Genomic DNA, 26,469 nt, shown 5'->3' on the forward strand with positions numbered 1-26,469 from the left:
CTTCATCATCCCCAAAATAAACCTGTACCCATTAGCAGTCCCTTCCCCAGCCCCCTCCATCCTCTTCAGCCCTAGGCAACCACTAATCTACTTTCTATAGATTTGGCTTTTGTGAACATTTCATATAAATGGAACCATACGGTATGTGGTCTTTTGTAACTGGCTTCTTTCACTTAGCAACATGTTTTCTTTTTTTTTTTTTTTTTTTTTTTTTTTTTTTTTTGAGACGGAGTCTGGCTCTGTCACCCAGGCTGGAGTGCAGTGGCGCGATCTCGGCTCACTGCAAGCTCCGCCTCCCGGGTTTACGCCATTCTCCTGCCTCAGCCGCCGGAGTAGCTGGGACTACAGGCGCCCGCCACCTCGCCCGGCTAGTTTTTTGTATTTTTTAGTAGAGACGGGGTTTCACCGTGTTAGCCAGGATGGTCTCGATCTCCTGACCTCGTGATCCGCCCGTCTCGGCCTCCCAAAGTGCTGGGATTACAGGCTTGAGCCACCGCGCCCGGCCAGCAACATGTTTTCAAAATTCATCTAGGTTGCAGCATCTACCAGTACTCAGTACTGTTTCTGCAACTTTTTGTAAGTCTATAATTATTTTGAAATATATTTTTTTAAGCAAGGTATCTAGAGCAAGAGCTGAGACCAGACGAGGTGGCTCAGGCCTATAATCGCAGCACTTTGGGAGACTGAGGTCTCCTGAGGTCTCCTGGATCACTTGAGGTCAGGAGTTTAAGACCAGCCTGGCCAACATCGTGAAATCCCGTCTCTACTAAAAATACAAAAAATTACCCAGGCGTGGTGGCACATGCCTGTGATCCCAGCTGCCTCGGAAGGCTGCGGCAGGAGAATTACTTGAACTCAGGAGACTGAGTTTGCAGTGAGCCGAGATGGTGCCACTGCACTCCAGCCTGGGCGACAGAGCCAGAGTGTGTCTCAAATAAATAAATAAATAAATAAATAAATAAATAAATAAATAAATAAAGAGCTGAGCTAGCTCTTTGCTCTTTGCATGTGAAAGGACTCACAGCTGGCGCCAGCATGCAGTGATAGTGGGGAGGGCATGGACTCCCACAACGTGGCTTCCCACCCATCCTCTACCGCTTACTAAGCGGGACCTAGAACAAGTGATTTTGACCTACTTTATCTCTGTTTCCTCGTCTGTCAAAGAAGGATAATAAGAGGATCCATGTTAGAGAGTAAATGCGAGGATTAAATGAGAAAATCATATTGAGGATAGCTCCTGGCATATAGTGGCAGCACTCAGTAGTGTTAGCTGTTATGGTGTTGAGTACCCAGTGTGACGCTGGCTGTACGGGGGTAAACCTGTCTTCTGGGGGGACTAGTCCTCCCATCCCAGGCACCTGGTGCCCTCCCCAGACCACTCATGCTGTACTGGACAGTCCCACTTTCCCAAGAAGTCACAAGGAATTCCAGCATGTCACTGTTCTGGTTGCCCCTGAGCACCTACCAGTGATTTAAGAAAAGGCAAAACCAAAGTTTTGGTTTTGAGCTTTATTCGGAAAATATGGCCACCCAGACCCCTGGCCATTCCCCAGGGCCTGTGAGGTGATCCAGAAAAATTCATTTGCAAATCAAATTTAATGGCTAGAAGCATCCCGAATCAATGTCTTCAAAGGAATATTTGGGGCAGGTGAGGTGCCTCACACCTATAATCCCAACACTTTGGGAGGCCGAGGAAGGAGGATCACCTGAGATCAGGAGTTCAAGACTAGCCTGGCCAAAATGATGAAACCCCATCTCTACTAAAAATACAAAAAAATTAGCTGGGCATAGTGGCGTGTGCCTGTAGTCCCAGCTAATCAGGAGGCTGAGGCAGGAGAATCACTTGAACTGGGGAGGGGAACATTGCAGTGAGCTGAGATTGTGCCATTGCACTCTAGCTTGGGCGACGAGAGTGAGACTCCATCTCAAAAAAAGAAAAAAAAAACACGAATATTTGGGGGAATTTTGATGCTGGAATTAAGCATTGCAAAAGATCCCTGTCAGTCCCCCGTGATGAGGAAATGCAACTGCTCAGCCTGAGCTGTGCCTCTGGGTTGGAATTAGAGGAGCCAGAAGGGACCCTTCGAGTCTAGTGCTTTCATTCACAGATGGGAAACTGAGGCCCAGAGAGGGGCACATGGCATGGTAGTTAGAAGACAGGTCAGGAACTTGCTAGGAAGAATCTTGCAATTTCAGAACTTCTCAGCACTGGAAATGAGTCCATACCCCGAGATTACGGACACAGAAGCAGAAAGCTGATTGTCCTGGACATCCCCAGACCTTGGCCAGAGCCCAAGCAGCCAAGCCTGGAAGCCAGTGTCCAATGCTTCTCTCTCCTGGTTTTCTTCAGCCAGATGTTCATCCTAGAAGTAGGAGTTTATTAATAATGGTAATGGTACCTTGCATTGTCCAGGCCTTCATTCTTTTTGCAGATCCTCCCGGCTGGGCACAATGGCTCACTCCTGTAATGCCAGCACTTTGGGAGGCCGAGGCAGAAGGATCACTTGAGCTCAGGAGTTCAAGGCTGCAGTGAGCTATGATCATGCCACTGCACTCCAGAGCCTAGGTGACAGAGTGAGACCCTGTCTAAAAAAAAAAAAAAAAGAAAGAAAGAAAAAAAAAAAAAAGCAGCCTCTCATTGAATCCTCACAACCTTCCAAGGTAAGAGGATGGGGGCTTCTGTTGTTGTTTCACAGATAAGGAATCTGTGGCTAGGAAGTCTTAAGGGATTATCCCAAGGCAACAGAATCTGGGCAGTATTAGAATGTGGGGGTTTTGCTGTCTGATCTGTTAATACATTCAGTAAAATTTTTTTTGAGTGCCTATTACCTGCTGGGTGCTATGCAGGGTGCTGAGGTTGCAGGGATGACTTGACATGGTACCCGGCTAGAGGTGCTAACATTGTGGTGGAGGAGGCACCTGTGGTACACCATAAAACATGGTGGGGAGGGAACTTGCCAGTGTGATAGAAGTGTTTTATATCTTGGTAGGGATGTGGGTTACATAGGTGTTGCATCTGTCAAAACTCATTTAAATCTACACATGATTTGTGCATTTCACTATAAATTTGACCTAAACAAAACAAAACTGCATGCTCTGGGAGGACTATTGAACGACCTTGGAGAGACCCAGTTGTCTGGAAGCAGGCCGGGCTGCCCATGGATCCAAGTCCACTTTTGCTATCGGGTATGCCTGAGAAGTGTTCCATGGGGGTGTAGATGCAGGTGGCCCAGTGGCTTGATGTCCAGAATACCTGGGGAGCCTGAGGTGGGAGTTTCAGAGGAGGGATATTTAAGCTGAGTCTGCAGAGTGAGCAGAATTGGTCAAAGAAAGGCAGATAGTAGGCAGAGGGAGATGGTTTCTGTGCACTCCTTGCTGGAGTGTGCTTGTCTGAGGACACCCAGAGAGCAAGATTGTTTCCTTACCCCAGGCCCCACCCGTGGGCTTCAGAAAAACTCATTCTGGTTGGGATTTTTGAAGCTGCCTCCCAGAAAATGATCTTACCACTGTGTCACGAGGCCATGGCCTGACCCTCATGCTCTTTGTCAACTGACATCTCTCATGGGTTGGCTATGTCACATTCAGGAGCCAAAGCAGAAGTGTAGACCCTTCGCTGTCCAACACATTTCCAGAAGGCCAGGCCTCCTGGTGCAGACACTGGTTGGCCTGTTTTCCTCTGAATAAAGAAGAGAAGGATCGGGTGTTGCAGGTCAGATCAGCCTGGGTTAGAATCCTGGTTCAGCAGTTGGGTGCAGTGGCTCGTGCCTGTAATGCCAGCACTTTGGGAGGCCAAAGCGGGAGGATCGCTTGAGCCCAGGAGTTTGAGACCAGCCTGGGCAAGAGAGTGAGACCCAGTCTCTCCAAAAAAAAAAAAAGAAGAAGAAGTTAGCTGGGCGTTGGTTACACATGCCTGCAGTCCCAGCTACTCAGGAGGCTGAGGCTGGAGGATTGCTTGAGCCTGGGAGGTTGAGGCTGTAGTGAGCCATGATCACACCACCGCATTCCAGGTCCCGCGACAGGTGAGACCCTGTCTCAAAAAAAAAAAAAAAAAAAAAAAAAAAAATCTGGTTCTGCTACTGAACTAGCAGTGTGACACTGTGGACAAGTTACTTACCCTCTCTGAGCCTCCTCAAGACTTCATGTTTCCAGCAGGAATAATGATGGTAGATGTGAGGGCGCACCAAGCACATAGTAGGCTCTCAGAACAGTAGCTATTCACAGGGCGATTGAGGCGGGGGGCCTAACGATTGAATGGAAGTGAACACTGCAATTCTTTCGCAAAGTTTACAGCATAATAAGCTTGTCCTTAGCTTCCCCTGTATCTTCTTTCTCACCCCCAATTCTAGGACCCTTTCGGGTGCCCCAGTCTCCCATAGGGGCGCCCCGCCAGCTCAGACCGGCCGGGCCCCTCCCTCTGACTCACTGCGGGCGGCTCCTGGCCGCGCAGCTCCAGGGGGCGGGGGGCGGTTGAGACAGCGCCCAGAGCCCCGGAGCAAGGTGTTGGCAGGCAAGTAGCGCGCTTCGGGGTCCGGTCGCCGGGGACCCGGGCTCCCTCTGTAGGGGTCGAACGGGCTTAACCGGTTCGGGGGCGCCCCGCTCCCTCCTCTTCTCCCACAGCCGGAGGCCGCTCTTAGGGGCGCGCCGTTTCCTGGCTTCCTGTAAGAAGAGGCGGGAGAGGTTGGGTCCGTGCTAAAGAAATGCTTTATTTTACTTCATTTGGGACAAACTAAGCAGTAGTGCTCAGGGGATACCACAAGGGTAGGAACACTGTGCGTCTGGTAAAAAACTAGTTCTAGAGCGTCGTTACCAGATAACTCATTAGCATGTGCATTGAGTTCCTAGCCTCTCCCAAGAGTCCTAGGCTGAGCGACCGGCCCTTTTGTTTCTCTGTTGTTGTTTGTTTTTTGAGACGGAGTTTTGCTTTTGTTGCCCAGGCTGGAGTGCAATGGCGAGATCTCGGCTCACTGCACCTTCCGCCTCCCGGGTTCAAGCGATTCTCCTGCCTTAGCCTCCCGAATAGCTGAGAGCTGAGATTATAGGCGCCCGCCACCACGCCCAGCTAGCTAATTTTTTTTTTTTTTTTTTTTTTTTTTTTGAGACGTAGTCTCACTCTGTCGCCCAGGCTGGAGTGCAGAGGCCGGATCTCAGCTCACTGCAAGCTCCGCCTCCCGGGTCCACGCCGTTCTCCTGCCTCAGCCTCCCGAGTAGCTGGGACTACAGGCGCCCGCAACCACGCCCGGCTAGTTTTTTGTATTTTTTTTTAGTAGAGACGGGGTTTCACCGTGTTAGCCAGGATAGTCTCGATCTCCTGACCTCGTGATCCGCCTGTCCCGGCCTCCCAAAGTGCTGGGATTACGGGCTTGAGCCACCGCGCCCTGCCTAATTTTTGTATTATTAATAGAGACGGGGTTCCGCCACGTTGGTCAGGCTGGTCTCGAACTTCTGACCTCAGGTGATCCGCCCGCCATGGCCTCCCAGAGTGTTGAGATTACAGGTGTGAGCCACTGCGCCCAGTCAATTGTTTAGCTGTTAATGTGGAAAACTCTCCCCCGTTTTTTTTTTTTTTTCTGTGGTGATGGGAGAGGCTTTAGTCTAGAGAGGCTGAGTGTGAGGAACAGTGATTCCCATTGATCCTTGTCCCCTCCGTGGGTCACACAATCAAGAATTTAAGAGCTACCCAAGGTATGCGCTGGTGTGACCAAAATCAATGAACCTTTCCAGCGCTGGGGCTGGGAATGGAAACAGGAGAGTGCTCTGTGGTTTAACTTTCTTTCCTCCTGTGGAGAAACTCGGAGCTAGGGGAGGGGCCAGGCACATTGCTACCCCCTGGTGCTGCTGGCACAGTGCAAACTAAAGGGAAGAGAAAGAAGTTTGGGTTTATTGAGCATGTATTATTTGCTCATTAATCATAGGATCTCATTTCCTCTTCACATTTAACTGTGTGCACGTGTTACAGGTTGGGGCACAGAGAGGCTCCAGGAGGTGAAGTCACTTGCACAGCGAATAAGGAGCCAAATTGTCTAGCTCTTATCACTCTACCAGATTAACCGCCCAGCCTCTGGTTTTGTGGGAACTAGGCCCTACTGGGATTCCAACGCAAACTACCCTTTTTTCTCTTTTTTAAACTTTAAAGTTCAGGGGTACATGTGCAGGTTTGTTATGTAGGTAAACTCATGTCTTGAGGCTTTGTTGTACAGATTATTTTGTCTCCCCGGTATTAAGCCTAGTACCCATTAGTTATTTTCCTGAATCTCTCCCTCCTCCCACCCTCCACCAAACTACCCTATTATTATTGTTATTATTATTATTTTTTGAGACAGAGTCTTGCCCAGTCACCCAGGCTGGAGTGCAATGGCACGATCTCAGCTCACTGCAACCTCTGCCTCCTGGGTTCAAGTGATTCTCCTGCCTCGGCCTCCTGAATAGCTGGAATTACAGGCGTGCGCTGCCACCCCCGGCTAATTTATTGTATCTTTAGTAGAGATGGGGGTTTCATCTTGCTGGCCAGGCTGGTCTCGAACTCCTGACCTCGTGACCCACCTGCCTCGGCCTCCCAAAGTGCTGGGATTGCAGGTGTGAGCCAGCGTGCCTGGCCCACACTACCCTATTTTTAAGGCTGGCAGTTTGGTCATGGAGACACTTGGATGCTAGCTACAGGCCATGTTCTTTGGGGAGAACATTTAACTTCCTGTCTTGCTCTAGTGAAATTTTATCAACTTCATTTCAATAAGAAACATTCGTCCAGTTGTTTTTTTTTTTTTTTTTTTTGAGATGGAGTCTTGCTTTGTCTCCCACGCTGGAGTGCAGTGTCACCATCTCCGCTCTCTGCAGCCTCCGCCTCCTGGGTTCAAGCGATTCTTTTGCTTCAGCATCTGCAGTAGCTGGGATTACAGGCACCCATGACCCTGCCTGGCTAATTTTTGTATTTTTAGTAGAGACCGGGTTTCACTGTGTTGGCCAGGCTGGTCTTGAACTCCTGACCTCAGGTAATCAGCCTGCCTCAGTCTCCCAAAGTGCTGGGATTACCAGAGTGAGCCACCATGCCCAGCCCATCCAGTACTGTATTTTCTCCAGACTTTTCCCATGAAGTCAAATAATGAGGTTTGGTTTGAAGGTCTGCTAATTAGGAAGACTTGTTCCAGATGTTGCTCCAGTGCCCCAGGCCTTGACCCTGAACCTGGAGCCTTGTCTCAAGCCAGCCTACTGACCAATACCTTTCCAGGACAGGCCAGCTTGGCTCCAAGCATGGCAGAGGAGCCACGCTTGTGTGGCTGCGTAACTGGGTGCTCACTTTTTCCTGGAGCCTCATACCGAGTCCGCTCATCCTTCCTCCAGGGATTCAGAAGGGAATGGGAGCCTCCCTTGCAGGGGCTTCCGCTCCCTGTGTGTTTGTGGGCAGTCTCTTGGGCTCTCAGGACCTCAGTGTCCTCTGGAAAGCCTGAGTTGGAGGGTATGGTCTCGGTCCGGTGACTGTGATGTAGGAAGGATAGTTGCCCCGGGTCAACTCAGGATGGGCTGTCTCTCAGAGGGCCCAAGGCCCAGAAGGCATGATGATAAACATCTGGTGAATGAGAAGCAGACCAATGGGTAGAGACCTGAGAGGCATCAGCGTGGCATGCGGAAGATGGCAAAGAATGTTTTATGGCCTCAGCCACTCCCTGAGAACTGAGCTTAACCAGGCGCAGTAGCCCGTGCCTGTAATCTCAGCACTTTGGGAGGCCGAAGTGGGAGGATTACTTCAGCTCAGGAGTTCTAGACCAGCCTGGGTAGCAAGACTGTCTCCAGAAAAAATAAAAAAATTAGTCGGGCGTGTTGGTGCAGGCTTGTGGTCTCAGCTGCTCAGGAGGCTGAGGCAGGAGGATCGCTTGAGCCCAGGAGATCAAGGCTGCAGTTAGCTGTGATCATGCCACTGCACTCCAGCTTGTGTGACAGAGTGAGCCCTGTCTCAGAAAAAATAAAAATAAAAACCAAAAAGCTGATCTTAAAAAACATCAAACACTTGCTTTCGGGGCAAGGAGAAAGACAAGTTGAGGGAGGAGGAAAAAGGGATGTGGGGCCAGTGACCCTGCCCAGGAAATGTGACTAACCCAGCAGCGGTGGGGGCTGTGCAGCGCCTGCTCCAGGCCCTGAATGGAGAGCATGGCTTTCCTTGCTGGTCTCAGACTCAGAGATGCCCTCCCTGATCTGCCTTGGCTGTGACCTGCAGTGGGCTGAGGCCATTGTGATGGGGCTATGTGGACCTCCAGCCTCCCTGTGGGCCCCTCTGAGGAGACGGCCTGGCATACCCACTGCCCACCCCAGTGCTTGCTCTTCTGCTTCAGGCCTACTGGCCTCCCAGCACTGCCTGCCCCTCCCTGTCGGGGGACATGGCCTCCACACCGGCTGGGGAAAGAGCCCAGGGGTGGGGCTGGTGGGTGGGGCAGGCAGAGAAGTAAGAGGGAAGTGAGAAGCCGGGTGGGGCAGGCTGGAAGGAAGACGAACCTACCAAGCAGAAGTAGGAGCAAGAAAGGAAGGTAGGAGTGTTGAAAGGTGAAGGTGGCAGGGTGGCTGCCAGCAAGGCTAGCTGGTACCCTCCTGGGTGGGCAGGCGAGGGCCGGCGGTGGTGGTCTGGGAACAGAGACCCACATTTCTGGATATCACTTTGTGCCAGGGTGGTGTTCCCTCAGCCCACTGTCCTGCCAGCCTAATGCCAGGCTCCAGGCACCTGATCTGATGGCAGCTGCGAAGCTGGAGGATGGATGGGCTGTGCCCACGCTGCACGTGGAGGGACTCTTGGGTCAGGGCTTGTCCCAGCTGTGCCAGACCTCTTGAAAGAGGCCACCACGGCCGGGCGCGGTGGCTCAAGCCTGTAATCCCAGCACTTTGGGAGGCCGAGACGGGCGGATCACAAGGTCAGGAGATCGAGACCATCCTGGCTAACACGGTGAAACCCCGTCTCTACTAAAAATACAAAAAATTAGCCGGGCGAGGTGGCGGGTGCCTGTAGTCCCAACTACTCGGGAGGCTGAGGCAGGAGAATGGCGTGAACCCGGGAGGCGGAGCTTGCAGTGAGCTGAGATCCGGCCATTGCACTCCAGCCTGGGCGGCAGAGCGAGACTCCGTCTCAAAAAAAAAAAAAAAAAAAAAGAAAGAGGCCACCACACTGCTCCTGAAGGCCCTCAGCCAGACTGGAGGTGAAATCAGATTAGAAGCTGCCTGTCCCCAAGACAGGACTGTGGTGTGACTGGCTATTTGGTTGGGAGTGGCTTGGGGAGGGGGCAGGGCAGTCCTAGCCGTTTGAATTCAAATGCAAGTGGCACATTTGATTATTTTGCAAACTCTGGAAGACCTTGGCTGAGGGTCTAGGTGGACTGTCTGAGGTAGGATGTGGGGAGGGAGGAAGTGGTGGAACCTGGGGAAGGATAGGAGACCTATTTGGTATCAGGGGAAAAACCATTTGGAATCCCCAAATGAGGCCTCTGGACCCAGATTCTGAGAATGCCATGTCCCAGGCTGGGAGATTCGGTGTGGTTTCTAGTGTGGACACCTACCTCTCCACCCCTGCTCCAGGAGAAGGGGAGGTGCTGTTTCATTTCACACCTAGGGGCAAGCAGGGACTGTGAAGGGAAGAGACCTATTGGGGGTCAGTGGAATCAGGATCTGAGGAAAAGGTACCACTGGACCCCGGCAGGATTTTTGTCCCTCTGACGGCTGTCAAGTCTTTCCTTAAAGGTGTGTGTAACGGCAACCCCCTCTCCCAGGTCCCCCAGTGTGTCCTCAAAGACAGCCTGAGTCAGGACCATGGGACAGCCAGCAGGGCTTGCCTTCTCCCCACCCCCAGCCCCATGGCAGTCTGATGGGACCTCTAGCCCCTGCTGTCTGCCTCCTGGGGCTGCTCCAGCCTGTCCCAGCCTTTTGAAATCCTGGGCTATCCCTTAGGTGCCACCCCAGTCTAATAATCGGAGCCCAGCAGGTCCAGTTAATCGAATGCATTCTTTGAGCACCTGCATGAGGTTCCAGCTAGATCCAGAGGCAAAATACACTTCCTGCCCTACAGGACCCTACAGTGTGGTAGTGGAGATGGGCAGGTCCGTAACTCACCACACTATGGCAGAGTGGGGAAAAGTAAAGTCTTTAAGAGGTGTAGAAGAGGCTGTTTGGTAAGGTGGTGAGTTCCCCATCACTGGAAGCCTTCAAGAAGAGGATGGTAAGGGATGCTATAGAAGAGATTTCTGCACTATGCGTGTGTGGGTGTGTGTAGGGCGGTGCAGGCAGAGCAGGACTAGATAAGAACTTTAGCACTTTCTAATGCTGACATCTGTGATTCTGTGACATTCTCCACCCAGAGGAAGTTTGTCTGCGGTTTCACTGGGTACGATGGCTCCCTTGTTCACTGCACCCTGCAGCTAAACCATGAAACATGGGCTATTCTTTGTCTCTGTGCACCTCTCCCCCAGTGCCAAGCCCCCAGCACAGACCTTGAGTGGAGTTGAATAGACTCATTCCTGGGCTGCTTGAGGAACAGAGGCATCAGGTGTGTCCTCTGGGCCATCATGTGCCACCATGCTTCAGTTGAGACATGAAGCAGCCAGGTTATGCTATAAAACAGGCTAAAGTATGTGCTCCCAGGGGAGAGGGCTGGGAGGACTCCCAGAGAAGGTGGAGGCCACTGAATGTCCTGGAAGTTTCCTTGGACAGCTGGGGCTTCATACAGGCCTGGAAGGATGAGGAACCTTTTTTTTTTTTTTTTTTTTTTTCTGAGACGGAGTCTTGGTCTGTTGCCCAGGCTAGAGTGCAGTGGTGCCATCATCTCAGCACACTGCAACCTCAGCCTCCTGGGTTCCAGCGATTCTCCTGCCTCGGCCTCCTGAGTAGCTGGAACTACAGGCATGCACCACCATGCCTGGCTAATTTTGTATTTTTAGCAGAGATGGGGTTTCACCATGTTGGCCAGGCTGGTCTTGAACTCCTGACCTCAGGTGATCCACCCGCCTCAGCCTTCCAAAGTGCTGGGATTACAGGCGTGAGCCACTGCGCCCAGCCTAGGATGACGGGGCTTTAATGGATATAAGGGTGAACGTGGACACTGAGGAAGCTCGAGGAGCTGTGGGCTTGGACAGAGGGCTGGGAAAGGGGAAAGAATGAAAGGCCAGAGGTCAGGGTGGACTCTTCCCCAGGAGAGACTGTAACAAAAGGTCTTGGGACAGAGATCTGATGAGGTAGCAGGAGTTTCAGCCCTGACCAAGCATTAGAGTCATCTGGAGCTTCTCAAACACCGACATCCAGGCTCCACCCAGAGAGTCTGGTTTTAATGAGTCCAATACGGAAGCTAGACACTGGGGTTTTTCTTTCTTATTTTTCTGTAAATTACTTTTTTTTTTTTTTTTTTTTTTTTTGAGACAGAGTCTTACTCTGTCGCCCAGGCTGGAGTGCAGTGGTGTGATTTCGGCTTACTACAACCTCCACCTCCCAAGTTCAAGCAATTCTTGTGCTGCAACCTCCCAAGTAGCTAGGATTACAGGCATGTGCCACCACGCCCAGCTAATTTTTGTATATTTTGTAGAGACAGGGTTTCACCATGTTGCCCAGGCTGGTCTTGAACTCCTGAGCTCAAGCATTCCACCCACCTCGGCCTCTCAAAGTGCTGGAATTATAGGTGTGAGCCCACCCTGGCTGGCACTGGGGTTTTTCAAAAGCCCCCAAATGATTCTAATGTGCAGGTGAGCATTTGACACTGTTCTGGACAGAATTCACTGGAAGTACCACCATCAATTTGAGCATATGTTCAAAGTATGGGTGATCAAGCCTCACTCCAGACCTGTGGAATCAGATCCTCAGACCAGGGGCTTGGGCACTGTTAAAGAAAAAAAATATGGACCGGGCACAGTGGCTCATGCCTGTAATCCTAGCACTTTGGGAGGCCAAGGTGGGTGATCAAGTGAGGTCAGGCACTTCAAGACCAGCCTGGCCGACATGGTGAAACCTCATCTCTACTAACAGTACAAAAAATTAGCCAGGCGTGGTGGTGTGTGCCTCTAATCCCACTGCACAGGAGGCTGAGGCAGGAGAATTGCTTGAACTGAGGAAGCAAAGGTTGCAGTGAGCTGAGACAGTGCCACTGCACTGCAGCCTGGGCAGCAGAGTGAGACTCTGTCTCAAAAATAAAAAAAAAAGAAAGAAAATTACTAAGAGGAAATGTCAAGGATAAAGAGATGCTGGCTAGACTGACCTAATAGGATTTTTTTTTTTTTTTTTTTTTTTGAGACGGACTTTCGCTCTTGTTGCCCAGGCTGGAGTGCAATGGCGTGATCTCGGCTCACCACAACCTCTGCCTTCCAGGTTCAAGTGATTCTCCTACCTCAGCCTCCTGAGTAGCTGGGATTACAGGCATGCGCCACAATGCCCAGCTCATTTTGTATTTTTAGTAGAGACGGGGTTTCTCCATGTTGGTCAGGCTGGTCTGGAACTCCCGACCTCAGGTGATCTGCCCGCCTTGGCCTCCCAAAGTACTGGGATTACAGGTGTGAGCCACCGCGCCCGGCCCCTAACAGGATTCTTGCTTAATACAGGCCAGAGTGATCAGACATCACAGGGGCGGCGGGGGCAGGATGAGGAACCCATTCAGATACTGACGATTATCAGATTGACCAGATATCAAGGGTAGGGGGTTCTGGCTAAATGACCTTAGCAGGGTTCTTTTGCTAAAACTGGATTTTACAAGCATACAGATGGGCCTACAGGGAGGTTCAGAAGCCTGATTAAAGTTTGGCCAAGCAAAGAATATTTTTCAGTACCAACATTTTAATCAGCTCCCATGGTCATTCTAACGGGCAGCCAAACTCCTTTCTTTTCTTTTTTCTTTTCTGTTTTTTTGAGACAAGTCTTGCTCGATTGCCGAGGCTAGAGTGCAGTGGCACAGATCTTGGCTCACTGCAATCTCCGCCTCCCGGGTTCAAGTGATTTCCGGATAATTTTTGTGATTTTAGTAGAGACGGGGTTTCACCATGTTGGCCAGGCTGGTCTCAAACTCCTGACCTCAAATAATCCACCCACCTCGGCCTCCCAAAGTGCTAGGATTACAGGCCTGAGCCACTGCACCCTGCCTGCCAAACCCCTTTCATCCAAACCCTGATGTGGCTCTCTGGCATGTTGGCTGCCTGATTTTGAGTTAAACACAGAATGAAAAATAGTAAAGCTGACAATTGGCGCACTCCATGTCTCATTCCTGAGCTCTCCCTGATGGCTTCAGCTTGGGGCAGCCACTTCACCATCTCAGGCCTGGGTCACAGGCCGGGCTGCCTGTTGCAGGGGATGTGGGCACAGCATGTGATCTTCTGTGGGATGGAGAAACCTTAAAGTTTCCCTCTGCAAACCTCTGCTGTCTGTGGCTCCTCCTCCGGAATCGTGGTGCCAAAATATGCCTTCCACTATTTTGTAGGTTGGGAAAGGAAAAGGAAAGTCATAATTCACACAGCATTTCACATCCATTATCACTGCCCTTGACCTGTCCCTCTTTGTTTCCTACTCAGACTTAATACCTTCTGCTCTGTTATCTACCTTCCCCTGACCCCCGACTTCCCTGGCCCCCACCAAATGTTGCACTTCCTGATCCTGCTGCCCCAGCCCCCAAGAATCTCCCGATGGTGCCAACTTGCATTTTTACCCTCCAATTCCCCAAGCCCTTACCCCGTGCCACTGGGGCTCACCTTACACAAACTCTGTCCGAATGGATGCACAGCATGAATTGTATTATGTACGAAGTGCATGCTGGCTCTGTGATCTCTGCATTTTGAGCCAAAAAAAGAAATCCTCTAGTGATGGGAACCTATGAAAGCGACAGTGAGTGGAGCTGTAGCTGTTGCATTTTCTGAATTTTTTCAAAAGATAATATATTTTTTTAAAATGCTTGTGTTTAGCATTTTTTCCTTTGAATGACTTTTGTCCAGAAGAAGTTGCTCCCATTGGCCCACAGAATAAGGATGATGTTCATCATTCTGGCATTTGAGGGAAGCTGGGCGTACAGAAATGATAGCTGATCCCTGGGAGTGGGTGAAATTTCTCAGGGAGGGAGTTTAGAATTAGAGCAGCCATTAAGTATAATGTTAGGCGAAGGGTTTGTTTGTTTGTTTGTTGTATTTTAATAGATGTCTTTTTATCAAGTTAAGGAGGTTTCCTTCTATTCCTAGTTTGTGGGTAAAAAAAAATTTTTTTTTCTTTTTTTTTTTGAGACAGGGTCTCACTGTCATCCAGGTTGCAGTTCAGTGGCATGATCTTGGCTTACTGCAGCCTCTACCTCCTGGGCTCAAGCAATACTCCCTCCTCAGCCTCCTGAGTAGCTGGGATCTGGGATTACAGGCTTGCACTACCACATTTGTCTGATTTATATATTTATTTATTTATTTATTTATTTATTTATTTATTTATTTATTGAGACAGAGTCTCACTCTGTCACCCAGGCTGGAGTGCAGTGGCATGATCTTGGCTCACTGCAACCTCTGCCTTCTGGGTTCAAGCAATTCTCCTGCCTCAGCCTCCCGAGTAGCTGGGATTACAGATGCATGCCACCACACCCAGCTAATTTTTGTATTTTAGTAGAGATGGGGTTTCACCATGTTGGCCAGGCTGATCTCGAACTCCTGACCTCATGATCTGCCCACCTCAGCCTCCCAAAGTGCTGGGATTACAGGTGTGAGCCACTGCACCTGGCCTTGGCTGATTTTTAAATTTTTTTTAGGGTTGGGGTCTCCCTATATTGCCCAGGCTTGAAAAAATTTAAAACTAGGAATGAATGTAGAAATTTTGCTAAATGCTGTTTCTGCATCTATTGAGATGATTACACATAGATGTTTGTTAATAGGGTAGATAGCATTGATTCTCAAATTTTGGTGGTTTTTTTTTTTTCTTTTTGCATTGTGAGCTGCTTTATTTATTTATTTTAAATTTATAATTGACAGATAATAGTTGTACATACTTAGCAGGTGCAGTGTGATGTTTCATTGTATAATGATCAAATCAAGGTAATTAGCGTATCCATCACTTTAAACATGTATCATTTCTTTGTGATGATAACATTCAAATCCTCTCTTTTGGCTATCTTGAAATATACACTGCATTATTATTAGCTATTGTCACCCTGATTTTCAGATATTAAACCAACCTTGCATTCCAGGGGTAAACCTCATTTGGTCATCATGGTTTATTTTTTATATATTATTTGATTTCATTTTCTTTTTTTTTTTTTTTTTTTTGAGACGGAGTCTCGCTCTGTCACCCAGGCTGGAGTGCGGTGGCCGGATCTCAGCTCACTGCAAGCTCCGCCTCCCGGGTTCAGGCCATTCTCCTGCCTCAGCCTCCCGAGTAGCTGGGACTATAGGCGCCCGCCACCTCGCCCGGCTAGTTTTTTGTATTTTTTAGTAGAGACGGGGTTTCACCGTGTTAGCCAGGATGGTCTCGATCTCCTGACCTCGTGATCCGCCCGTCTCGGCCTCCCAAAGTGCTGGGATTACAGGCGTGAGCCACCGCGCCTGGCCTTTTTTTTTTTTTTTTGAGATGGAGTCTCACTCTGTCACCCAGGCTGGAGTGCAATGGCATGGTCTAAGTTCACTGCAGCCTCTGCCTCCCAGGTTCAAGCGATTCTCACGCTTCAGTCTCCTGAGTAGCTAGGACTATAGGCACGTGTCACCACACCCAGCAAATTTTTGCATTTTTAGTAGAGATAGGGTTTCACCATGTTGGCCAGGCTGGTCTCAAACTCCTGACCTCGTGATCTACCCACCTTGGCCTCCCAAAGTGCTGGGATTACAGGTGTGAGCCACCGTGCCCAGCCAAATTTTGTAAATTTTTTTATGTGTATGTTCATGAGCAATATTGATCTGTAATTTTCTTTTTGTGTAATTTATTTATCTGGTTTTGTTATCAGGAGAATGGTGGCAGCATAGGATGAATTGAGAAGTGTTCTGTCATCTATTTTTTTGAAGATTTTGTGTATAATTGATATTATATCCTTTTTAAATTTTTGGTAGAAATTACCAATGAAGCCATCTGGGCTTGGGTTTTGGGGGGAATGAGTTTTTTACTACAGATTTATTTTCCTTAATAGATATGGGCACTGTTCAGATAATCTGTGTCTTCTTGAGTGAACTTTCATAATTTGTATCTTTGAAGGAATTTGCCCATTTTATGTAAGTGGTTGAATATATTGGTATAAAGTTTTTATAACATTCTCTTTATCCTTTTAATATCTGTAAAATCTGTGGTGATCTCATATCTCTCATTTCTGTATTGAGACTTGTGTTTTCTCTTTCTGCTAATCAGTTTGTCTAAAGATTTATCAATTTTATTGGTTTAAAAAAAAAACTTGTCAGGCGCAGTGGCTCACGCCTGTAATCCCAGCACTTTGGGAGGCCGAGGCGGGTGAATCATCTGAGGTCAGTAGTTTAAGACCAGCCTGGCCAACATGGTGAAACACTGTCTCTACTAAAAATACAAAAATTAGCCAGGCGTGGTGGTGTGGGCGTGTAATCCCAGCTACTTGGGAAGCTGAGGCACAAGAATCAGTCAAACTCAGGAGGCAGAGGTTGCAGTGAGCCGAGATCACACCACTGCACTCCAGCCTGAGTGACAGAGTGAGAGTCTGTCTTCAAAAAAAAAAGCCAACTTGAGGCCAGGCATGGTGCCTCATGCCTATAATCTCAGCACTTTGGGAGGCTGAGGTGGGCAAATCACTTGAGGTCAGGAGTTCAACACCAGCCTGGGCAACATGGCAAAACCCTGTCTCTACTAAAAATACGAAAATTAGCTAGGTGTGATAGTGGTGCCTGTAACCCCAGCTACTTGGGAGGCTGAGACCGGCGGATTACTTGAACCCGGGAGGCGGAGGTTGCAGTGAGGTGAGATTGCACCACTGCACTCCAGCCTGGGCAACAGAGTGAAACTCAGTCTCAAAACAAACAAACAAAAAAAGATTCATTACTCTTCTCTCTTGTTTCTGTTTTCTGTTAATTTCTGCTCTTATTTTAATTTCTGTGAGATCTCAGAAGAGGGAAGACCCTGGCCCAGGGGTCAGAGACCTTATTTCCATGAACCACTCACTAACTGTGTGTGTGTGGCCTTAGACTTAGAATTTCTGAGACTCATTTTCTTTGTCTGCATAATGGAACTAGGGCTCTTAGAGATGAAGTAGTTGATGAATATGAAAGTACTTGGCCACTGGGAAGGACCTCTCCAGCCCCACGTGAGAGGTCCTTTTTGCGGCATTTGTAATAATAATGGCTGCTTCTTTCTTTCCAGATCTGAAGACAGCATGTACACAGCCATTCCCCAGAGGTAAGCTGCATGCCCCATCTCCTTTCACAACTTCCCATTCTTCACCTCCAAGGGCTGCCCCTCCCCACCGCTCTCCTCATCCCCAGACTGCAGTCGCCAGGCCCGCCCAGGGCTGTGCTTGGGCCAGTGGGTCCTGGCTGCTGTCAACCCTCTCTCTTCTCGCAGTGGCTCTCCATTCCCAGGCTCAGTGCAGGATCCAGGCCTGCATGTGTGGCGGGTGGAGAAGCTGAAGCCAGTGCCCGTGGCACGAGAGAACCAGGGCGTCTTCTTCTCGGGGGACTCCTACCTAGTGCTGCACAATGGCCCAGAAGAGGTTTCCCATCTGCACCTGTGGATAGGTAAGGGGATCTGGATGGGGGAAGGTTGGGCCCAGGCAGGGGAGGGAGGGGTCTGGCATGGATCACAAGGGCCTTGCCCTGCCCTCTCCCACTTGTCCCAGGTCAGCAGTCATCCCGGGATGAGCAGGGGGCCTGTGCCGTGCTGGCTGTGCACCTCAACACGCTGCTGGGAGAGCGGCCTGTGCAGCACCGTGAGGTGCAGGGCAATGAGTCCGACCTCTTCATGAGCTACTTCCCACAAGGCCTCAAGTACCAGGTCAGAGCCCACCTCCAGGCACCCCCACCCTGCAGCTTCTCTCAGAGCCAGCCCCGCTTCTGGCTGGTTCTTAACCTGCAGAAGACCCGGGTGCCTTTGGGGCTGGATCCCCACCTTTCTGCCCGTCTCCCAGTGGGATGGGGTGCAAAGGGCTCTGGGTCTCCTGTCAGTCCACTCAGATTGGCTGTCTGGGCTGCAGGAAGGTGGTGTGGAGTCAGCATTTCACAAGACCTCCACAGGAGCCCCTGCTGCCATCAAGAAACTCTACCAGGTGAAGGGGAAGAAGAACATCCGTGCCACCGAGCGGGCACTGAACTGGGACAGCTTCAACACTGGGGACTGCTTCATCCTGGACCTGGGCCAGGTGGGTAGGCTGGCCAGATTGAGCACTCCGTATTGGCACCATCCTTTACAAGGACAGAGGGGCAGGAGGCCAGGAAAGAGGGAGAGAAGCTGAGAAGCTGTAAGCCCATTCCAAGTCAGAGCCCTCTGACCATTGGAGAACATCCCTATATTTGTAAGGACTGATGCCAGCCTCCTTCTGCCATCTAGACATTGCCTCTGATGCTCTGGAGCTTTCTCCCTCCTCTTGGAAGCCTCTGAGTTCACTGCCTGCCAGACCATTCATTAATTCAGTCACTGATCTCTTCATTCAGTGAATCTATGATGCCCTCTCTGAGCCAGCACAGGGACCATAAAAGCTCGCTCTGGGGAGGCAGCCAAGATGGGCCGGTCACTTGCCATAACCTGAGGCAGGATGTGATGAGGACTTTAAGGGGGACAGCTGCCATGTGCTGGGGGGGCTTGAGGCAGGGAGGGGCCCTCTAGCCTGAGCCGAAGCCGGTTGTCCCAGGAAGGTGACATTGGACTAGACCTATAGGAGGGGAGATGCCACTCCAGGCAAAGGGAGAAGGTGAGCTGAGCCACCAAGGTGGGGAAAGGTGCAGACATGCACACACCAGGGGTCTAATGAGACTGGGACCCGGGCTGGGGGACAGGAGCAGCGAGAGGGAAATTGCTAAGGAAGGTGGAAGGTGAGCCCCAGGTCATGAGGAGATTGACTGGCTGAGGAGTATGGGCTGCATCTTGTGGCGGTGAAGATTTGGGGCAGAGAAATCAATCCAGGAGCTCTTGGTGAGGAGGCCTACACGTGCTGAGACAAGGAAGGGGATGGGTGAACAGACTTTGCCATTACCAGAAGAGGAGAGGTGGCAGGGGCTCTGCCAGGCAGGGCAGCGGGTAGGAGTGTGAGACACTGCGCTCAAGGAGACATTCAGCCACTCACCCATCCAGTCCTTCACTCAGTCAGTCAATATTTATTTTGCACCTAAATCCATGCCAGGCTCTGTTTTAGCAGTGGACCCACAGCAGTGAGCAAAGCCAAACAAAACCTTCATGTCCTAATGAAGCTCACTTTCTAGTAGGTGGAGATAGGTGGTAAGAGACGTTTAAACATAGGAGATATGTGATGGGAAGAAAAAGAGGCGCCGGGCGCAGTGGCTCACGCCTGTAATCCCAGCACTTTGGGAGGCTGAGGTGGGCAGATCACCTGAGGTCGGGAGTTTGAGACCAGCCTGACCAACATGGAGAAACCGCATCTCTACTAAAAATACAAAATTAGCCGGGCATGGTGGCACGTGCTTGTAATCCCAGCTACTCGGCAGGCTGAGACAGGAGAATCTCTTGAACCCAGGAGGCGGAGGTTGCGGTGAGCTGAGATTGTACCATTGCACTCCAGCCTGGGCAATATAGTGGGACCCCATTTCTACAAAAAATTAAGAAATTAGCCAGGCATGGTGGCACGTGCCTATAGTCCCAGCTGCTTAGAAGCTAACATGCAAGGATTGCTTGAGCCTGTGATGTCCAGGCTGCAGTGAGCCATGATCATGTCTTTGCACTCCAGCCTAGATGACAGAGTGAGACCCTGTCTTGAAAAAAAAAGAAAGGAAGACAGATGGCAGGTGGGCAGAGAAACAGTTGCAGAGGGTGGTCGTGGGCCTTCTCAGAGAGCCCTCTGTGCTTTGCTCTGCCTTCCTGATTGTCCTGCCTCAGGGACAGTTCAGAGAGGAGAGAGGGAGAGCTGTGGGTCCTTCTCTGAACCGGGGAGCAGGATACAGGCACCTGGCTCTGACCCGGGCTTTCCTGCTTCCCTGCAGAACATCTTCGCCTGGTGTGGTGGAAAGTCCAACATCCTGGAACGCAACAAGGCGAGGGACCTGGCCCTGGCCATCCGGGACAGTGAGCGACAGGGCAAGGCCCAGGTGGAGATTGTCACTGATGGGGAGGAGCCTGCTGAGATGATCCAGGTTGGGGGACACTGGAGTGGGCAGCCAGGAGCCTCTGCTTGAAAGTGGCCAAGAGAGGTGGTGATGAGCTGAGGCCTGAGGGTGGCCGGTGGAGGGTGGCAGGGGGCATCTGGGGTACTGCCTTGGGCTGTGGCCAGCTCACAGGGTGCCCCTCTGAGTAGATGCTCATCCTCGAGGCTGAGCAGCCTCGCTGGTGGGGTGGGCTGGACACTCACCTCACCTCTGCTGGGTGCCCTAGTGCAGGGCGCAGTTTGCCCCACCAGAAGCTGTGGCCCTGGGCATGATGGGCTGGGAAGTTCCAGGGCAGGGGTCCCTATAAACCTGGCCTGCTCCGGCCCCTGCAGGTCCTGGGCCCCAAACCTGCTCTGAAGGAGGGCAACCCCGAGGAAGACCTCACAGCTGACAAGGCAAACGCCCAGGCCGCAGCTCTGTATAAGGTGGGCCCCACAAGCCTGCCCTGGGACCCGGCAGCAGGGAGGGTGGGAGCCCGCACAGCACAGCTGCGTGCAAGCAGGGTGGAGGGGAGAAGGCAGGGGGAAGGTGGTGCTGGAACCAGGGTGGGAGGTGGGGAGTTATACAGGACTGGGAGTGAGAGGAGGATGGGGAGTGGGCGGAAGGCAGGCCCTGCTGAGGAGATGAGTGCACCTCACTTCCAGCCCATGCTTGGTGAAGGCTTGAAGCCAATGCTGAGCTTTTCTTTCTTGAATTCTGTGCATTTCTTTGTAATTTGGAATCCACCTAATTTCCAAATGGGTTCGGGGCCCCTGTGCTGCAGGGTTTGGGGTGATGGGAGGGAGTGTGGCTGCCTGGAATTTGCTTTTCAGGTCTTCACTCTCCTGTCTGCTCCTGGGACCTGGGCGGTGGGCAGCGGGGCGGAGTGGGAGGGAGCAAGGGAGGGCCAGCCTCCCCCTCCTCAGGCTGAGGTGAGGGCTGGTGTGTGGGGGGTGAGATCAGGCACTGTCCCTCTTCCCCAGGTCTCTGATGCCACTGGACAGATGAACCTGACCAAGGTGGCCGACTCCAGCCCCTTTGCCCTTGAACTGCTGATATCTGATGACTGCTTCGTGCTGGACAACGGGCTCTGTGGCAAGATCTATATCTGGAAGGGTACGTGGCTCCTCTGTAACAGCCTGAGATGCCTGTAGCTTCTCTGACCTGGGCAGGCTTCCCTTTGCGGGGCTCAGCCTGTCCAGCTGCTTGTAAAAGACAGCCTCAGGGAGCCTACATGCTTCTGGCTGGCCATTTTCTCTCTCTTTAAAAAATGTTTTTTAAAGATAGAGATGGGGTCTCTCTGTGTTGCCCAGGATGGTATCAAACTCTCGGGCTCCAGTGATCTTCACCTTGGCCTCCCAAAGTGCTGGGATTACAGGCGTGAGCCATGGCACAGGCATCACTGTTTTCTTTCTTTTTTTTTTTTTTTTTTTTTGAGATGGAGTCTCGCTCTGTCACCCAGGCTGGAGTGCAGTGGCGCGATCTCAGCTCACTGCAATCTCCGCCTCCTGGGTTCAAGCGATTCTCCTGCCTTAGCCTCCCGAGTAGCTGGGACTACAGGTGCCCGCCACCGCGCCCGGCTAATTTTTGTATTTTTAGTAGAGGTGGGGTTTCACCACCAGGCTGGTCTCAAACTTCTGACCTCAAGTAATCCGCCTGCCTCGGCCTCCCAAAGTGCTGGGATTACAGACATGAGCCACTGCCTCGCCATTTTCTCTTTGCTGTTCCCACCTCCTAAATTCTAGACAATGACTCTGAAACTTCAGCAAGCCTCAGAATCACCTCAGGGCCTGTTTAGATGGCTGGGCTCCATCCCCAGGGATTCTGACTCATTAGGTCTGGAGTGGGGCAGAACGGGCATCTCTAACAAGTTTCCGGGTTATGTCTGTGCCGCTGGCGCCAGGGACCACACTTTGAGAACCACTGCCCTAGCCAAGCTCTAGACTTTCGGGGCTTCTGGGATCCCTGATCCTGGGATTCTGCCTCAAGGTTTGACAGAAATGAATTTTAGACAAATTAAATACCATTTTATGCAGTGAGTGGTGAACCTGTAGAACTTGTTTTTCCAAGAGATTCTATCTTCTGGAAATAGAAACACTGTTGGGCAGAGCCTGTTCTACTTGGTTTGACTGAAAATGAAACAAACTTGTTCTGAGTCTCTGTCTAGGGTCTGAGAATTTTCAGCAATAGCATTTGCTCAACACCCAGTTGTGGGGTCAACCAAGGGAGAGAAAATGCGAGACCCTAGCCTGGTCAGGAAGGCAGACAAGTAGGTGGGTATCTACAGATAGCTGCTACCAGGCATTTCATAGTATTGCTTCTGAAACTCAGCAGAGATAGAGGTGAAAGGAAGGAGCTGGGAGCAGCAAAAGTGGGAAGAGAGAGGCGTGCGTGCGCTGCAGGGCTGCCTTTTCTCTACTGCCAGAGGGCACATATCCCATAGAACCAATAAGCAGAGGGGGGTTCCCAGAGGCCCACAGAAGCATGTATAAACAGGAGCAAGGAACCCAACCACTATGGAAAGAGAAACCAGAGGAGAAACTTGGGAGGCCAGGAAGAGAAGGATCTCATGGGTAGGGGGGCAGCTGGTCAGTTGACAGAGGAAGGAATCCAGCACATTAATTTCAGATACATTGTAGTTCATGGCATTTTATAGCCTGCCTAGAGAGACAACCACATCATGGCATCGTTTCGGCATCATTTCCTTGGAAAAATGTGTGGCAGCCTGGGCAACGTGGCAAAATATCACTTCTCTACAAAAAAACAAAAATTAGCTGAGTGTGGTGGCGTGTACCTGTGGTCCCAGCTACACGGGAGGCTGTGGTGGGCGGATTGCTTGAGCCTGGGAGGTTGAGACTGTAGTGAGCTGTGATGGTGCCGCTGCACTCCAGCCTGGGCGACAGAACGAGACTGTGTCTCAGAAAAAATAAAAATAAAAAAGCCTGGAATGAGCAGTTTGAGTTCTCAGGACTGCCAGCAGAAATGACTGGATTATGTGGGGTCTTCATTTTTGTAAGCACTTAGTTAGCATAACCGTTAGGCCAGTGTAGCCCTGCCGGCATTATGGGAGTAAGTTCACCTCTATAATAAATTGTACCCTTTGTCTTATTTAGTTTTTCAGAAAAGGCTTGATGAACTCAAGAGGTGAGGGGTCCTGGGGGAAAAGGAGACCTGTAACCTCACAGTCTGATGCTAGGGTGAACAGCTGTTCCTCTCCCTGAAATATTCAAGGGGCCCAGGTCAGAACAGGTTTGCATGATCAGACCCGGGCAGAAGAGGGCTTTTCATCTACCTTGGTGCTACCAGTGTAGGAAAATTCTTAAGGGACTGACTCCACATCTCCAAAGAGCCCCTCAGCATTCTTGAGACCCCTGGTCTATTTATTGTAAAAATTGCTGGCTCTTCTGTGGACTCCCTTAAATTTCCTCAAGAAAAATGGGATGGGGGCTAAAGAGGGTCCCTGCTCTTTTTTAAAATCTCCTTCCCATGATCCAGGGCGAAAAGCGAATGAGAAGGAGCGGCAGGCGGCCCTGCAAGTGGCCGAGGGCTTCATCTCGCGCATGCAGTACGCCCTGAACACCCAGGTGAGGAGATGCCCATGCCCCCAGCCCTCCTCCTAGGGCTCTTCCTGTGGCCCCTGACCCCTCAAATTGGCCAGGAAGGGCAAGAGCGCCTCGGGCACTGTCAGGAACAACCAGGCCTCCCTCTTAGACCCATCCAGTGGGAAAGCCCATCTCAATCCTTCAAAATGTCAAAATACTTATTATTTTCAAAGAGGATGTTGGGCAGCACTCCCCTGGGCACACAGAGAACTGGGTGCTCCTCCTCTGGGCGATTGCCCCTGGCTGGTGCCACCCCTCCAGCCGCAGCACAGTGTCCACCAGTCATCCCGCGGGGAGCTGACAGGGTTCACCTACAGTTGGTGGCGTTTATTGAACTGTGCATCCACGTCCTTGAAGCAGTCTGTTGCTTCAGTCTGCGTCCCTGAAACCTTGGTTCTCATCTCGTGGCTCATCCAGGGGAGCTTTCCTGGCCTGGACTGCACATGGACTCAGGCTGGGCGCCCACACCCTCCTCCCTGGCTCTGGCCCCTTCCTGTCCTCCCGGGCTGAGGCAGACGTGCAACTTTGTGAACCAGACTTCTCCCCCGCTGTCCCTGCAGGTGGAGATTCTGCCCCAGGGCCATGAGAGTCCCATCTTCAAGCAATTTTTCAAGGACTGGAAATGAGGGTGGGCGTCTTCCTGCCCCATGCTTCTCTGCCCCCCACCGCCTGCCTACTTGCTTCTCTGGCTGCCTGGTCAGTGCAGAGGTGCCCCCTGCAGGTGTTCAATAAAGGAGACAAGTGCTTTCCCAGCTCTTTTCCTGCACCGCCTGACCTGGGCTCATTCTGTCACCCACCTGTTCACCTGGGTTCATCCCCATGCTGGGGGTGGAGTAGCACACAGATGACAATTGCACAGCCTTGGAGGCACCAGAGCTGCTTTGCATGACTGAGGAGTCCCAGCCAGGCCTGCAGGGACTGCTGTGAACCCAATAAGGAGGTGGTACAGTGCCAGGCCTCAGGATCACTTTCATCCGGGGTTTCAGTTCAGTCTCACATTCCCAACAGGGAGAAGGTTGTGGTGATGGGCTTGGGATGCAGCTCCATTTAAGCCAGTATTTCCTCAGATGCCCTAATAAAGCACTGCCAGGCAGCTTCAAGTGACATATGCTCGCTGAGCAAGAGAGGACAGCTTTTCACAACTGTACCAAGCCTGGCTTATTACTTCGTAGGCACATTGCACTGCATGTTTGGCTGGTGAGCCCAGGGCCACTGCAGGGCTGTGTGAAAAGCACCAGGCTAGCATGGACAGTCTTCAGTCTGGTTCTTACCCTGCCTCTGTGATCCTAGGCAAGTTACTTTCCTTTGCTAGACCTTGGTTCATTCTCTTGTGTAATGAAGTGGTGGTTGGATGTCAGAGGCTAGAGAGTTGAATAGCAGGGAGAATGCAGTAGCCAAAAAGAGGTCCCATTTGAGAAAGCATGTGCGGGGTCCAAGAGCAGGGTGTGAGTGAGCCTGTGTCAGCTCGGACCAGAGGCCATGAGGCTTGGCAAGGCTGCAACCACCCTGACTCACCCTCACCCCCAGGTCTTCTGGGCAATGTGGCTTCCAAGCTCTAGAAATTGGATTCTTTCATCCCGAAACAAAAATTCTGATCCATCGGCAAGTTCAACTTGCTGATTTTGTGCCAAAAACCATAGATACCCCGGCCGGGTGCGGTGGCTCATGCCTGTAACACCAGCAGTTTGGGAGGGCGAGACGGGCGGATCATTTGTGATCAGGAGTTTCAGACCAGTCTGGCCAACATGGAAACCCCGTCTCTACTAAAAATACAAAAAAATTAGCCGGGCATGGTTGTGCATGCCTGTAATCTCAGCTACTTGGGAGGCTGAGGCAGGAGAATCGCTTGAACCCGGGAGGTGGAGGTTGCAGTGAGCCGAGATTGTACAAGTGCACTCCAGCCTGGGTGACAGAGACTCTGACTCAAAAAATAAAAGTAAAAAAGAAATGAGCTCCTCTGTGCATCTGCCTCCCTATCTTCTCCGCAGACTTCTCAGCCCTACTTGACAGTCTACATAAAGAGCAGGTGCCAGGGATGGTTTTTTAAAGGGGAGAGAATAAAGGTTGCACTACATTAGTGGTTCCGACAACCTTTGTAGCGGTAGGGAGTATTTTAATCCTCCTATGAAAGGCTAGGCCCTTTCCCTATAAATATACACAGATTAAGATTTTTGTGGCTGGACACGGTGGCTCATACCTGTAATCTCAGCATTTTGGGAGGCAGAGGCAGGCACAATGCCTGAGCTCTGGGGTTTGAGACCAGCGTGGTGAACATGGTGAAACCCCATCTCTACCAAAAATACAAAAATTAGCTGGGCATGGTGGCACACACCTGTAGTCCCAGCTGCTCAGGAGGCTGAAGTGGGAGGATGGTTTGAGCCTGGGAGGTGGAGCTTGCAGTGAGCCGAGATCACGCCACTGCACTCCAGCCTGGGTGACAGAGTGAGATCCTGTTTAAAAAAAAAAAAAAAAAGATTTTTGCATCTACTTTCAGAGGGTTCAGGTACCTCTCACCACCAGTTCATTAACAGAACTGTAAATTTAATATTATCAGACTACATCATTGCTAATGTTCCAGGGTCTGAAGCTGTGAGTACTCTGTCATCTGGGGGGCACTAAACAGGTGGGAGGTGGGAAGAAAGGACCCTGCAGAGGGAACAATCACCCAACCT

At 51.0% G+C, this 26,469-nt stretch overlaps 1 protein-coding gene and 1 long non-coding RNA gene across 7 annotated transcripts in view; one reads left to right on the forward strand and one right to left on the reverse strand.

Annotated features, from left to right (window-relative positions):
• The window catches only part of CAPG (capping actin protein, gelsolin like), a 27,137-nt gene extending 2,574 nt beyond the window's left edge, over nt 1–24,563 (forward strand). The window contains exons 1-12 of one of the 6 annotated variants that reach the window (XM_065526900.2): nt 4,470–4,507; nt 15,899–15,977; nt 16,089–16,160; nt 17,269–17,304; nt 17,470–17,642; nt 17,744–17,898; nt 18,098–18,262; nt 20,055–20,204; nt 20,549–20,641; nt 21,179–21,311; nt 23,691–23,779; nt 24,358–24,563. In XM_065526900.2, the coding sequence (XP_065382972.1) occupies nt 17,282–17,304; nt 17,470–17,642; nt 17,744–17,898; nt 18,098–18,262; nt 20,055–20,204; nt 20,549–20,641; nt 21,179–21,311; nt 23,691–23,779; nt 24,358–24,423 (1,047 nt within the window). In that variant the 5' untranslated portion in view covers nt 4,470–4,507; nt 15,899–15,977; nt 16,089–16,160; nt 17,269–17,281 and the 3' untranslated portion in view covers nt 24,424–24,563. Of the gene's footprint in view, nt 1–4,469; nt 4,508–8,461; nt 8,514–9,312; nt 9,360–15,898; nt 15,978–16,088; nt 16,161–17,268; nt 17,305–17,469; nt 17,643–17,743; nt 17,899–18,097; nt 18,263–20,054; nt 20,205–20,548; nt 20,642–21,178; nt 21,312–23,690; nt 23,780–24,357 lie in introns of those variants that run through there. The other 5 variants (XM_065526899.1, XM_005575439.5, XM_005575438.4 and 2 more) reach the window with 5 other exon arrangements.
• Nucleotides 1,495–4,650, reverse strand: LOC102123282 (uncharacterized). The gene is made up of 4 exons (XR_006691606.3): nt 4,424–4,650; nt 4,115–4,240; nt 3,505–3,676; nt 1,495–2,363 (listed from the first exon to the last, which is right to left on the reverse strand). It is a non-coding gene; the product is annotated as an uncharacterized lncRNA (long non-coding RNA).
• Nucleotides 24,564–26,469: the final 1,906 nt, after the last annotated feature.

Source organism: Macaca fascicularis, chromosome 13, assembly GCF_037993035.2.
Source record: "Macaca fascicularis isolate 582-1 chromosome 13, T2T-MFA8v1.1".
NCBI lineage: Eukaryota > Metazoa > Chordata > Mammalia > Primates > Cercopithecidae > Macaca > Macaca fascicularis.